The following is a 13,578-nucleotide window of genomic DNA, read 5'->3' as shown; positions in this document are numbered from 1 at the left end:
CTTCGTCTTCAACCACCATTCCAGAGGACATGCGTCCATGCTGATGACTGGTTCTGCTCGATAACTATCCAAAGCAGTGCAGACTGACGCATGTTCACTTTCATCATCTGAGTCACATGCCACCAGCAGAAGGTTGATTTTCTTTTTTGATGGTTCGGGTTCTGTAGTTTCCATATCGGAGTGTTGCTCTTTTAAGACTTCTGAAAGCATGCTCCACACCTCATCCCTCTCAGATTTTGAAAGGCACTTCAGATTCTTAAACCTTGGGTTGAATGCTGTTGCTATCTTTAGAAATCTCACATTGGTACCTTCTTTGTGTTTTGTCAAATCTGCCGTGAAAGTGGTCTTAAAATGAACAACATGTGCTGGATCATCATCCGAGACTGCTATAAAATGAAATACATGGCAGAATGCAGGTAAAACAGAGCAGGAAACATACTATTTGCCCCTAGAGAGTTCAGTCAAAATGTAATTAACACATTATTTTTTTTTAACAAGTGTCATCAACATGGAATCATGTCCTCCAGAATGGTCGCCAAAGCATAAAGGGGCATATGAATGTTTAGCATATCTGGCATGTAAATACCTTGCAATGCCAGCTACAAAAATGCCATGCAAACACCTGTTCTCACTTTCAGGTGACATTGTAAATAAGAAGCCGGCAGCATTATCTCCTGTAAATGTAAATAAACTTGTTTGCCTTACCAATTGGCTGAATAAGAAGTAGGACTGAGTGGACTTGTAGGTTCTAAAGGTTTACATTTGAGTGCAGTTATGTAACAAAAAAAATCTACATTTGTCAGTTGCACTTACACAATAAAGAGATTTCATTATGGTACATGTATGAGGTGCACTGAAAAATATTATTCCTTTTGTTTATTGTTTTATAGTGCAAATATTTGTAATAAAAATAAAGTGAGCACTGTACACTTTGTATTCTATGTTGTAATTTAAATCAATATATTTAAAAATGTAGAAAACCATCCAAATAGTTAAATTTCAATTGGTATTCTACTGTTTAACAGTGCAATTAATAGTGATTACTGTTTTTAACCGTGATTAATTTTTGAGTTAATCGCGAGTTAACTGCGATTAATCGACAGCCTAGTTCAGAGGGATGTCCAGTTTGTAGTTCAGACAACAATATTTTTCACCTTACTCTCCTGTTTCACTAATGATATCCGAGGTCCATATCAGATTTTCTATATTTTAAACAGATATGTTAACTAATCAAGTCACAGTAAATTCATTTACAACCTGTAGTTCTCATTTACTGTTAATGCAACTGGATGACTGAGAAGAGCATCATAGCACAATTATTGACTTAAAGTTGCTTTTTTTCCTTGACCAGAGGTTCCCAAACTGTGGGCCACAGATCACTTCTGGTCCACGTATGTGAGCACTGCTGTCTCTGCTCCTCAATTCCACTCCATTCAGGATGCCTGTGAAAGCAAGGAGCAGCTGCCACTAGGAGCAGCTCTTTTATAAGAGAAATTCCCTCAGCCAGGTTGAAAGAGAAAGCTGCAAGCTTCCCTGGCTTCTGAAGTGTCATAGAAAAGGAGTCAAAACCCAGTCTTTGCTCCCAGGCCAATGAAGTGCTCTGAGGAGTGATGGAGAATGGAGAAGCAAGCCAACACAGCTTTGCAAAATGTTACAGAACACAATACTAGATTAAAAATAGGATGTCTTTTCTGAAAGGTAGCATTTCATTATTGAACATCCACAAAACTGTTTTTACAAGTGTACAATCCCTCCTACCAATGGAAAAGTAGTAAGTACAGAAAACAAAGTTTCAATAGCACTAAGCATGTGACAAACTTGAAGTCTCCTTGTAATTCTGCAACGTAGCATATAATACATACACTCACTGATTTAAAGGGACACTGTCAACTTGAAATCTAGTCAATTTAAAGATAGTTTAGTTCAAAGTACTACCAGGGACCATGCCTGAGTCCTCCCCTGCCAACCTGTGTTTTGTAAATGTTACTGTGCAAAAAACACTGCAGTGAAACTGACTCTACGCAAAGTGCACTCAAATGCAAGTAGTAAACAATGAATATCTCCCTCTAATATTTCACTTACAATAATCTTGGTTTCAGAGTAACAGCTGTGTTAGTCTGTATTCGCAAAAAGAAAAGGAGTACTTGTGGCACCTTAGAGACTAACCAATTTATTTGAGCATAAGCTTTCGTGAGCTACAGCTCACTGCATCGGATGCATAAAAGTGGAAAATGCAGTGAGGATATTTTTATACACGCAGACCATGAAAAAATGGGTGTTTATCACTTCAAAAGGTTTTCTCTCCCCTCACCCCACTCTCCTGCTGGTAATAGCTTATCTAAAGTGATCACCCTCCTTACAATGTGTATGATAATCAAGGTGGGCCATTTCCCAATAATCTTGGGTGTTGTTACTGCAGCAAGCAAAAACTGTTGTCCCTTTAAGACCCCTGTAACTATGCTAAGAGTCTTAACACTATTTTTTTTGGCATTTGTCTATTTGTAACAAATTTATGTATACTGCTATTTTAAACAGTAACCTGCACATTCACATGTCATTAGCAAGAATACAAGAGGCATTCAATAGAAAAGAAAATGTACTGCTATTTTGTTAGGTTCCTTCACAATGGTCATCATGAAGTATACACTAACAACACCAGCAACAGAACAATACTGGACCTCTCTCTCTGAACAGGGTGTGCTTCCAATGACCAGTAGTTTACGTCTATGATACAGCTTTTTAAAGTTGCATTCCACTTGCTTTTGGATATATAATAAAATATTGAAGCTATTTAAAAAAAATTGTGGGCAAACTTCTTTTCCCCCTTTTTCACTCTTGCAGCATCAGGTAACGACCAAATACTACAGCAATTTGTTAACTTTTAAAACATTCAGTACACTTAAACGTTGCATCCTCTGAGGTTTACCCTAAAATTTGTATTACATACCATTTGTGATGTATCCAATGAAACAATAGTTCTTCTCTCATCTGCAGGACATTCAAGAGCACTAGAAACACTTGTTCCTCCTGCAAATGTTGGAGATATCAACTTAGATTGAAATAGTTTCCCTTGATCTTTGTTATCCACATTTAACTAAGACATACATTTTAGGTATGAGGTATGTGTCACTTAAAAAGGTTGCATAACACTAACTGGTTCTTTGAGAGTGCATTACATTTGCACATTCACATTTGCGGGATGTTCCCCTGGCGTTTCAGAATTTCTTGAAAGTTCACAAAAGGAGTACCTGTTCAATTGCACAAATTTCACTTTGTCATGCCAAACATTCAGAGCACAGGCTAAAGGAGGCCATCAATTTCCCCAACCATTTCATTCCCTTCTTTTAAACCCCAGAATAGAAGTTTAAAGAGGGAAAAGGTGGGTGTGGTGCAAATATAGAGAAGCACCACCCTCAAAGAACCACAGTTACTGGTAAGTAAGCTTTCTTCCTTCAAGTGGCCTCTACATGTTCCTCCTCATGAGAGTCTTACTAGTAGTACAATGCCCCAGGAAAGTGGGCTGAGGAGTTTAGTTAAACAAGAATAGCAAAGCTGTCATCCTAAAGCAAGCATCAAATCTAGATACCTAGTTGAGAGAGCAGAACTGCATGAGTGTGTGAATAAAACCAAAGGTCTCACCTCTTTTGACCAAGATATCAATCTAAAGCACTTTTGTCATATACTGCATAGCAGCCAGCTCAAGACCTCAGACTTCTCAAAGGCTAGAGAGAGCACATAAGAACCTAGAGATGAGTATATGAAATACCTGTTGCGGAATCCAACCAGAGGTGGGGTAAAAGACAGGTTCTACAAATGGATGTAGCAAAGGAAGTTGAATCTGAAATTAAACCCTTTTGGAAGAGGCAGATATCTCAGCTACCCTTTTAATGGTTCTCTGATCCTCACGAAGTTGAGGAAGGTCTCTAATAATATGGCTACATTATTCACAGATTAAGTGAGGATAAGAAAAACGAGTCTGCATCAAGTTACCCCAGGGAATTGAGAGCAAGCTCTTCATGTAATGTTCACTCTTGGTAGGTGAAGTTGCCTTGTTCCTTGAGCTGTCCAGGTAAACCTGGAAGACCAAGCCAGTCAGCACACAGGCCAACCCAAATAGCACCAAAAAAAAAATTTTCAAATCAAGAGACTCTGGAATATCCTCTAGATCGGGGTTCTCAAAGTAGGGCCGCCATTTGTTCAGGAAACCCTCCCGGTGGGCCGGGCCAGTTTGTTTACCTGCTGAGTCTGCAGGTTCGGCCTATCACGGCTCCCACTGGCCACGGTTCACCGCTCCAGGCCAATGGGGGCTGTGGGAAGTGGCGTAGGCTGAGGGATGTGCTGGCCGCCCTTCCTGCAGCCCCCATTGGCCTGGAGCAGCAAACCGCGGCCAGTAGGACGGCGATCGGCCGAACCTGCGGATGCGGCAGGTAAACAAACCGGCCCGGCCTGCCAGGGGCTTTCCCTGAACAAGCGGTGGCCCTAGTTTGAGAACCACTGCTCTAGATCAGGGGTGGCTAACCTGTGGCTCCGGAGCCACATGCGGCTCTTCAGAAGTTAATAGGCGGCTCCTCGTATAGACACTGGCTCCAGGGCTGGAGCTACAGGTGCCAACTTTCCAACATGCCAGGGGATGCTCACTGCTCAACCCCTGGCTCTGCCACAGGCCCTGCCCCCACTCCACCCCCTCCCAAGTCTGCTGTGCCCTCGCTCCTCCCCACCCCCAGAGCCTCTTGCACGCCACGAAACAGCTGATCAGGAGGTGCGGGGAGGGAAGGGGAGGTGCTGATCCACAGGGCTGCCAATGGGTGGGAGGCTCTGGGAGCTGGTGGGGTGGGGGGAGGAGGGAAGAGGTGCTGCTGGCCCTTTGGAAATGTACACTGGTAAATTCTGGCTCCTGCTCTAGATCTATATATGGATCTCCACTAGATCATTCTGGCACAGAATGAGTCCTATGTTGAAAGACACAGGCTCACTGACAGTTGTCACCTACATGGTCACCAAAGAAGGGTGAAGTCTGATTGAATCCTCGAGTTCTGCAATAATTAAAGAGAGTCACCATTGGAATTAAGAGAGGCAGAAAAGGGGCTTCCAATCTGCCTACTGCACTCCCTGGATATGGGATAACTTTTCTCTTTTGTAATGGCACAGAATGCTCCAAGGCAGAGATTCTCTCCTAGCCCCATTTTCTTACCCTGATATGCTTAAGGGCAAAGAAGAGCACAACTGAGGTCTCCAAAAATGTCAAGCCCAACCAAGACCCTGTTTCTCGGTTCTGTTTGGCATGAATAGAAGCAAGCTCAGCTAGAGGCTTCCACAGAGCTGAAAGACTTCAGAAATTGGGAGTCCGTACAAACACACTGACTCCCTTGAGGACAGAGGCACTTTTGAAGTCTCCAGCACTGACAAACCTAGGCACCAGACAGATGATGATGGAAGTGGTTTCCTCAATGCCAGAACTGCCCTCCGGATACTGCCACTGCTCTGACTTGGAGCTTACAGAAGGTGTCAGTTCCAGGACTGGAAAGTCTTCTGTTTCCCCACACAGGACCTGAAAGGCCTCTCCATCTCTGTACTGAGGACAAATCTGAGGGGGTTGGGCCACAAGACCTTCCTTCATGAGAAATGTCAGGATCTGAATGTGCCTGTCCTTTTGAGCCTATTGTGTAAAAGGCCCAACGTGTAAAACGCTATACCAAGGAATGTTTTTCTCTGAGGCACATCAAATGCTTGGGCTCAGATGTCAGGAATCTGAACTGACTTGATGCTTCAGAAATGAGCCAAGAATATAACTGAGCAATGAACTATCTAAAGTTCACTGTCTAAAAAGCCTCAACAAGATTGATGAAATTACCAAGAGAAAAATATATGCCCACAGCTAACTGCCAAAAAAAGGAGGAACTGCCTGCATGTCTTCTTGTAACTTCTGCTCCCAATGTTTGGTGCTGCATGCTCATTCAGGCCCAAATGGAAACTGCTCTTCTAGAAGGTACCCAAAGTGCAGCAGTGCTAGTGGGAATATGCAGATGCCACCTCAAAGAATAAATTGCTCCTCTTGTATAGTGAAACATTCAAGTGCTGACAGATGTAAAAAGGCTTCCACTAGATTTCAGTGAACCAAGCACAGCAAATAAGATTATAAATTCTATGGGATCTATTTGTCTTCAAAATTAAATTAGTTATTAACCTTGCCAAAGTCTTGACATATGACTACTTCTTTAAACAGTACTTTATAAATATATACTCAACATCTCTAAACGCTCAAGACACACCTGTGTAGAGTTGGCAGATTTATTGGCATGACCTCATGCCACTAGCACTAGTCCCTTGAATTGAACTTAAAGAAATATGTAACTTTATAGTTTAAATTTACCCTGCCAAAATTTTTAAAGGTACAATACTCACCACCAAATGGTATTATGCAAAGATTATGTTTGCAGGCTAGTTCCACAATTTTAACTACGTCATCATGGCAACCTAATTAAGAATAAATAGATTCCAGTTAGAACAGGCTTTTGAACAGTTAGCTTCAATTTAAGCACGCTTACTAGTCACCTGCTAATTCTTTAGGGCTTGATTGGTACTTTCAAGCATTCTAGTAGTGCAGTAGCCCATTTTCAAAGTGAGAGCAGAGACATCCAAGAAGAATAAATGGGCTCAAATAGACAAAATTGAAGTGAAACAATACCACAAATATACTGAGGCTGTGGAGTTATTCCAGGCTGAAAACAATGTCAGGTTTAAATTATACAGAAAGCACAAGACTCCTGGCCTACCCAGGGATCATCAACAGCGGGAACTTCCAGAGCAAAAGAGACGGACAGACAATTCAAATTATTCATTGTGTAAACTTTACAGGTATATTTTTCAATTTAATTTTTAAATAGGTATCTCGACTACATCGAGCTGAAAACTAGATCCAATTTAACTGAGATGAAAAATAGCTGCAGTTTTGAAAGAGGGCAGTTCTTAGTGGATTTCTCTGAAGGAAAGGCTTTTTTTATGCCTCACGCTCTGGAAAAAAGTTTTCAATTATTAGAAGCCCAACTACTTCTTTTCAGAAGCTACCCTTTGTACCATGCCTCTGCAACAGAAAAGACAGGAGGGTGAAATTAGGGGCCATGTGTGCATGCGCAAGAGAACAGAAGGAATGCCAGAAAAAGGGTGAAACTAGGGTGGGTACACACAGTGTGGAGGACAAGGAGGGATTTGAGCATGCATATGGAGGGGAACGTAGGGAGGTGCAAAAAAGGCAGGAGGAATTTGGAGAGCAGAAGACAGAGAACGGGGGGTATGGTTTCTGGATTGCAAAGCAGCTGTAAACCTAGTTAACTGGTCAGTAAGCTCTGGCTGCTTTCATGCTGCTCCAGAACAATAAAGCAGCCACAGCATACTTGTGAATAGGACCATAAAAAGTTAAAATAAAAGATTTAAATTGATACTTGGCATCATCAATTTAGAAATATTACATGGCATCATCCTCTTTTGGTTTCGTGTATATGGTTCACGCATGAAACTTTTAATTAAAAAAACACCTAGGAAATTCCCAGATAAATGGTGTTAAAATGGTATTAAGGTTGAGAGTACAGATCAGTAATTCAGGGATGTACTTAAATGAATTAAGATGCACACGCACACACTGTGCACGTGCATCTTCAAAACCTGTAAAAATGTTAGCAAAGACAAGCTAGCCAGGATTTGTTTTCCAGGAGTTATTTCTTTCCATCTTTAGATTCTAAGTTTTGCCAAAAATTAAAAATATACAAGCTCTATTTTCTTTTCTATTTTCTTTAAGTCTTCCTTTTAGCTTTTTCTGTTTGTCACTTTCATAAGGATGCTTAGGACTCTTATTACCTCTATGACATTATAATTGGAACCTACTAATTCTCACTACAATTAGTTTCCAAGCCCTGTCCTCAATTTTCACATGCTCATCTTCTAGAAAATTTAGTGTATGGGCTGAAATTTTCCATGCTTGTTCCCCATGAAGATTAATTTTATTTTTGAGCAAAAGCTCCTTCAGCTGTTTTTGAGTACAGTGAGTGAAAAGTACAGTTGTTACAAGCATTTTGACCATACTGTTTTAGACATAGTAAAATAAAAATGACTGAAGCTTGAACTTTCGTCTGGATATAGTCTTTAAGGACTAGCACCTTTGCTTGGTTTCCAAGGGAAACAATTGGCTTTGATTAACCAGAAGTTCTGAGCATTTGAAAACAATGTGCTGAAGAAGTGTGTTAGATTTTTTCCATTAAGCCTGTATATGTGCACATGCATGCATAGCTAAATAGTAATACTTAGTGGTGAGTGACATAAAACATTCCTAGCTTTTAAAATGACTGAATTGGTTTCCTTCAAACTGGACTGGAATTCTGGATCTGTGAGATCTGCAAAACTATCCAAGTTTGACCAAGCCAAGACTATAACAGGGTTCAAAAAAGAACTAGATAAATTCATGGAGGATAGGTCCATCAATGGCTAATAGCCAGGATAGGCAGGGATGGTATCCCTAGCCTCTGTTTGGGAATGGGTGATAGGGGATAGATCATTTGATGATTACCTGTTCATTCCCTCTGAACCACCTGGCACTGGTCAGTGTCAGAAGACAGGATACTGGGCTAGATGGACCTTTGGTCTGACCCAGTATGGCCGTTCTTATGAATTACAGGAATGTTGTAATTATCCCCAAGCAAGTGCTGAAACCCCAGAAACAGTATGCGTGATATGGGCTGGTCATCAGTACAAAAAGGCACACAGCACCAAGACAATGTTTAATCCTTTATTAAAAATTGAGAAGTTGTATATAATCAGTTGATTATAACTATGAGCATTAACCTTACAATGAAAGACGATTACTTAGAACTATAAACTGAAATTAAAGTCCTTAGGATAAATCTAACACTGCATTGAATACCCCATGGTAACATATAGAGATGAGAACATCTAGATTGCAAAGTAAAAAAGTAAAAATGACTACTCTTAAAAGGCGAGACTGAAGCCATTTTTGATTCCTTGGTACTAACAATTTCAGTTTATTTATTGCAAACAAATGACAAAGTGAGAGATATCCAACTAGTGTGACAGGACTGCTTCCCAAACTACTACCCTTCATCAGTTGTCACGGGAAGCTACAACCTCCAGAGCAAAGAAAAAAATAAATTTAAAAGTTTTTACCTGGCCATACAACTATATCAGGAATTCGTTTAAACATTCCTTCCCTTAGCACAAATATCTCGTGTAGGCAGTGACCTGAAGTACAAAAAAAATCAAGTTACTAGGATTTTTTAAAATCATATATACTTCTAAAAGTGTAAAATTACACATTGGACTTGATCTTACCATGAGCTCTGAACACCCTATCTTCTGCTTCCCGTGAATATGAAATTGTAGTGGCTCTAAGATCCTGAAGAAATTCTTCATTTACAATTGAAGGGGGTACATCACTAGTATTTAAGAAAGCCTACAATAAAAGAAAAAAAATCACTACTACTAGGGAGTCCCCTAAATCGTGCTGGTCTCTCATGACAACCCCAACTACCCAGATTAGAGTTAGCAGTTGATAAACTCAACAAAATATGGGTATTTGAATTTAACCCAATTAAAGTTGTCTTCATTATCATCCCTGGCCTCAATTCTAACTACACTACCTACGAGTCTCTTTTCATTCCTCCACTCAGTTGCATTCTCTTCTGTAGACTGGACCCCTCACTGATCCCTCTAACCCTTATTTTTCAGATAAATTGTTCAGTATGTCACGGTCAAAGCCAATGATCTGTTCAGTACAATAGTCCAGAGCTTCACAAAAACCATGCCAAGTCCTTTCCCATTTTGTATTTGTGCAACTGATTGTTCCTTCCTAAGTGGAGTACTTCGCTTTCCTCTTTATTGAATTTCATCCTATTTACTTCAGACCATCTCTCCAGAGATCTTTTCCAGATCATTTTGAATTTTAATCCTATCATTCAAAGTACCTGCAACCCCTCCCAGTTCGGTATCGTCCGCAAACTTTATTTGTGTACTCTCTATGGCATTAGTTAAATCACTGATGAAGATATTGAAGAAAACCAGAACCAGGACCAATCCCTGCGGGACCCCACTTGATATGCTCTTCTAGCTTGACCGTGAACCACTGATAACTACTCTCTGGGAACAGTTTTCCAACCAGTTATGCACCCATCTAAACATAGTCTTACTCCCAGGCACTGTGAGAATAAGGAAAGATCACAAAGCAGATAGCTGAAACAGGGCGAACTACAGGATTTAGCCCTTCACCAAAGACAAGACACAAAGAAAGATCTTTACAGACTAAGTGCAGTTCAACTCTGAAAAGAAACTAAAAATGGCAGTGGGGGTTCCATCTTCTGTTTTTCAATGATTGCTGAGCAATTTTGTTATGTTACAAGTAAAAAGTTACTTTCCAATAAACTGGGCTTTTCCCATTTTACACAAGTTTTAATAATTCTCCAAGCAAAACTATAACTTCACTTACAGGCGTATCCTAAAGAGGATCAATTTGATTGAATACTCAAAATTTCAGTCTTTAAACTTTTCTGAGCTATGATTGGCTGAAATTTCTAATCCTGATACTCCACAATTGACTTCCATTAAAAAAAAATCAAATGAGAAAGGAGGAAAACAGGAGGAAAAAAGATTTCCAATTGGAAGGATTTTTAGAAATATTAAAAAAATTAAGGATTGCTTGAATTTAAAAAAAATAAGGGAAAACTGTCAGTTTAAGACCCACATATATGTTTTGCTTTAAGAACTTTCACAAAACTTAACAGAACAGTTTCCACATGATTATTCCAAATTAAGTTAGTTTGGGTGTTAGTTTTCCCTGCTAGGTCTGCAACCCAAATGCAGGTACATTCTTACACTTTTATTTTAAGCTCTTCAGGGAAGGGACCATCTTTTTGTTACCTATCTGTATGGCGCCTAGCATATTCGGGCCTTTATCTGGCTCCCCAAGCACTCCTATCATACAAATAATAAATAATTATGCATGTGAACTAAAGAGAAACACTTAGTAGCTTCTTTGACTAGTCTATGCTCATTGTCCAAGTCACGTTCAAAAGTAAATAAAAAAGTGTAAATGGTGAAAGGTGAATTTGATTTTAAAAACGGATTTAAAATTTTCAAAGTTGAATTTTTGTTAAGTGTTATAACAAATGATTTTAAACATTAATGTTCCATAAACTGAACGCAATTATTAGGTATGCTTTAGAACCCTAAAGATCTATTAAAGCTTTTGCTGCAACTTTCAAGAAAACATCAGTTTAATATCCTAGTTACCCTGGAAAGCCAAAATCTTCAGTGCATAGAGACGCATGCAAATATTATACAATCTCAAACAGATTATATACATTGGCAATTTATCAAGTAGGTTCAATAGACACTGTCATTCTGCAGAAATCATTTAAAACTGTATGTAACAGTTTAACTATTATATTTTCTGTATTTTGCTTCTCATTGCAAATAGTAATTAAAATATTTACTCCGATATGAAAGTTCTCTCCTTTCTGGGTAGGCTCCTCCATTCAGCAGTCTGTTTGAGACAATATATCACCATGCAAAAGTAACCCCAATATTCCCTGTACAAGTAGCTAATCTTTTGATTAAAGTAGTGTGACATTACAGCAATTTGGACTTTCAGTAATTTTAAGTCACCCAGCTTTTGATATACAATATAGTCTATAAGGAGGCATGACATTTCAAAATAAATATATTGTATTAATACTAAGGCACTCAACCATATGCAAGGGCATACTGAGGGTAACAGCATGAGTCATGTCTAATAGATGAATGGTTATGTCATCATGAGTGTAATATGTTTGAAGGAACTGCCTTTTCAGCTATTTACTTACTCTAGAGGTAATTTTGTGCTCCAGACTTGCTCCTAAGGTTTTTTCCATCCATTCCTTCAAAACAGGTAACACCATACCACTCAACCTGTACCTGAAACAAAGTCTATATTACATGGGTTCTTCTTAATATGAAATATTATGTAAATCAGATAAATGTCTTAGTTATTTGTACTTATGCAGAACAAGGGAAAAATTTATTAGATTTAAATTCATATCCAGGTCTGCAAAATTATGCATATTTAGTGTTAAATATAAAACAATTATACAGAAATGTTAAGACTGTGCATCTTAAAAATGGATTCAATTGTATGTAATGGAAATGTCAATATTTCCACCTACACACGTGTAATTTTTGAATCCTACTAGTTTTTGACCTTAATGATATTTTGTGCCAATGAGTTCCATGTGGTAACTATGTAATGTGCAAAAATGTATTTTCTTTGACCAATTTAAAATTTATCTTTCATTTCTCTTGAATGTTATCTTTTGTATTATGGGAAATAGCACTCATTTTCACTGGGCTGGGGCAGGGAGTTGGAGCATGGGAGGGGGTGAGAGCTCCAGATAGCACTTACCTCAGGCAGCTCCCAAAAACGGCCAGCATGTCCCTGTGCCCCCTAGGCAGAGATGCAGCCAGGTGACTCTGAGCACTGCCATGCCGGACGCAGGCGCCGCCCTTGCAACTCCCATTGGCCATGGTTCCCAGCCAATGGGAGCTGCAGAGCCAGCACTCGGGACAGGGGCAGCACACAGAGCCTCCTTGGCCGCCCTTGTGCCTAGAGGCTGCAGGGACATACCAGTCACTTCTGGGAGCCGGGCAGAGCCAGAGCAGGGAGCCTGCCTTAGCCCTGCTGTGCTACTAACCAGACTTTTAATGGCCCGGTTAGTGGTGCTGACTGGAGTCACCACAGTCCTTTTTCAAGCAGGCATTCCAGTCGAAAAACGGACGCCTGACAACCCTAATTGGGTACTTATATTGCCCCCTCCCTCTCATTACAGCAGTATCTGGGCATCTCACAATCTAATGTATTTATCCTCACCACAACCCTGATCCAAGAAACGTTTTATGATCACCAATGGAAGTTCTATACATGAATACAGGTTTCCTCATAAAAGACAAACTGGCATTTAACTAATCAGTAAAATTACAAGCTTGTTCTCGCATGAGATTCTTAGAACCAAAGAATACTCAAGAATGCTGCATACTGACCAAACCTTAGATAAATGAGTGTTATAATGGAGACTCAAGATCAAGTTAAATCGTGAGCAGGATGACTACTTGGAATTATGGGGAAGACTAATTTTGCTTAAGTTGTCCTCTATCATTTTAAGCTTTTAATAAGGCATGCAATGAATTAACCCTCAGTGAAGGTTTATTTTACTATCCACACTAGTAAAGTACTATTTTATAACTCAGTAAAGTTGTTAAAAATGCAGACAGAACATTTTAAGCTTATTCTAGAGGATGTGCCAAAAAAGCAATCATCTTTCAGAAAGACTGTGTAGTGTTTTAAATCAAATACAGATTCTCAAAAATAAAATACTTAAAAACAAGAAACTTCATAATATTAGCTACACAGTGATGCCAGAAATTTCATTTACCTTTTCCCTGTGAATTCTGCTTGTCCCTTCTTATTAAATATAAATTTGGAGTCATTGTATCCCCATCCATTCCACTTCAGAATTTCTTGCCTAAAAGGGAAAAAAGATTTTAATA

At 39.5% G+C, this 13,578-nt stretch overlaps 1 protein-coding gene across 2 annotated transcripts in view; it reads right to left on the bottom strand.

The window, feature by feature from the left end:
- The window catches only part of AGPS (alkylglycerone phosphate synthase), a 141,087-nt gene that overhangs the window by 104,156 nt on the left and 23,353 nt on the right, over positions 1-13,578 (bottom strand). For both annotated transcript variants that reach the window (XM_077829877.1, XM_077829878.1), the window contains exons 2-7: positions 13,464-13,553; positions 11,862-11,952; positions 9,337-9,457; positions 9,172-9,246; positions 6,403-6,474; positions 2,948-3,027 (exon numbers count right to left, since the gene is read on the bottom strand). In XM_077829877.1, coding sequence (XP_077686003.1) covers positions 2,948-3,027; positions 6,403-6,474; positions 9,172-9,246; positions 9,337-9,457; positions 11,862-11,952; positions 13,464-13,553 — 529 coding nt within the window. The remainder of the gene's footprint in view (positions 1-2,947; positions 3,028-6,402; positions 6,475-9,171; positions 9,247-9,336; positions 9,458-11,861; positions 11,953-13,463; positions 13,554-13,578) is intronic.

The sequence above is a fragment of the Eretmochelys imbricata genome, chromosome 11, assembly GCF_965152235.1.
Source record: "Eretmochelys imbricata isolate rEreImb1 chromosome 11, rEreImb1.hap1, whole genome shotgun sequence".
Taxonomy (NCBI): Eukaryota; Metazoa; Chordata; order Testudines; family Cheloniidae; genus Eretmochelys; species Eretmochelys imbricata.
The sequence above is the reverse complement of the archived record's forward strand: the minus strand, read 5'-3'. Positions and strand labels throughout refer to the sequence as shown.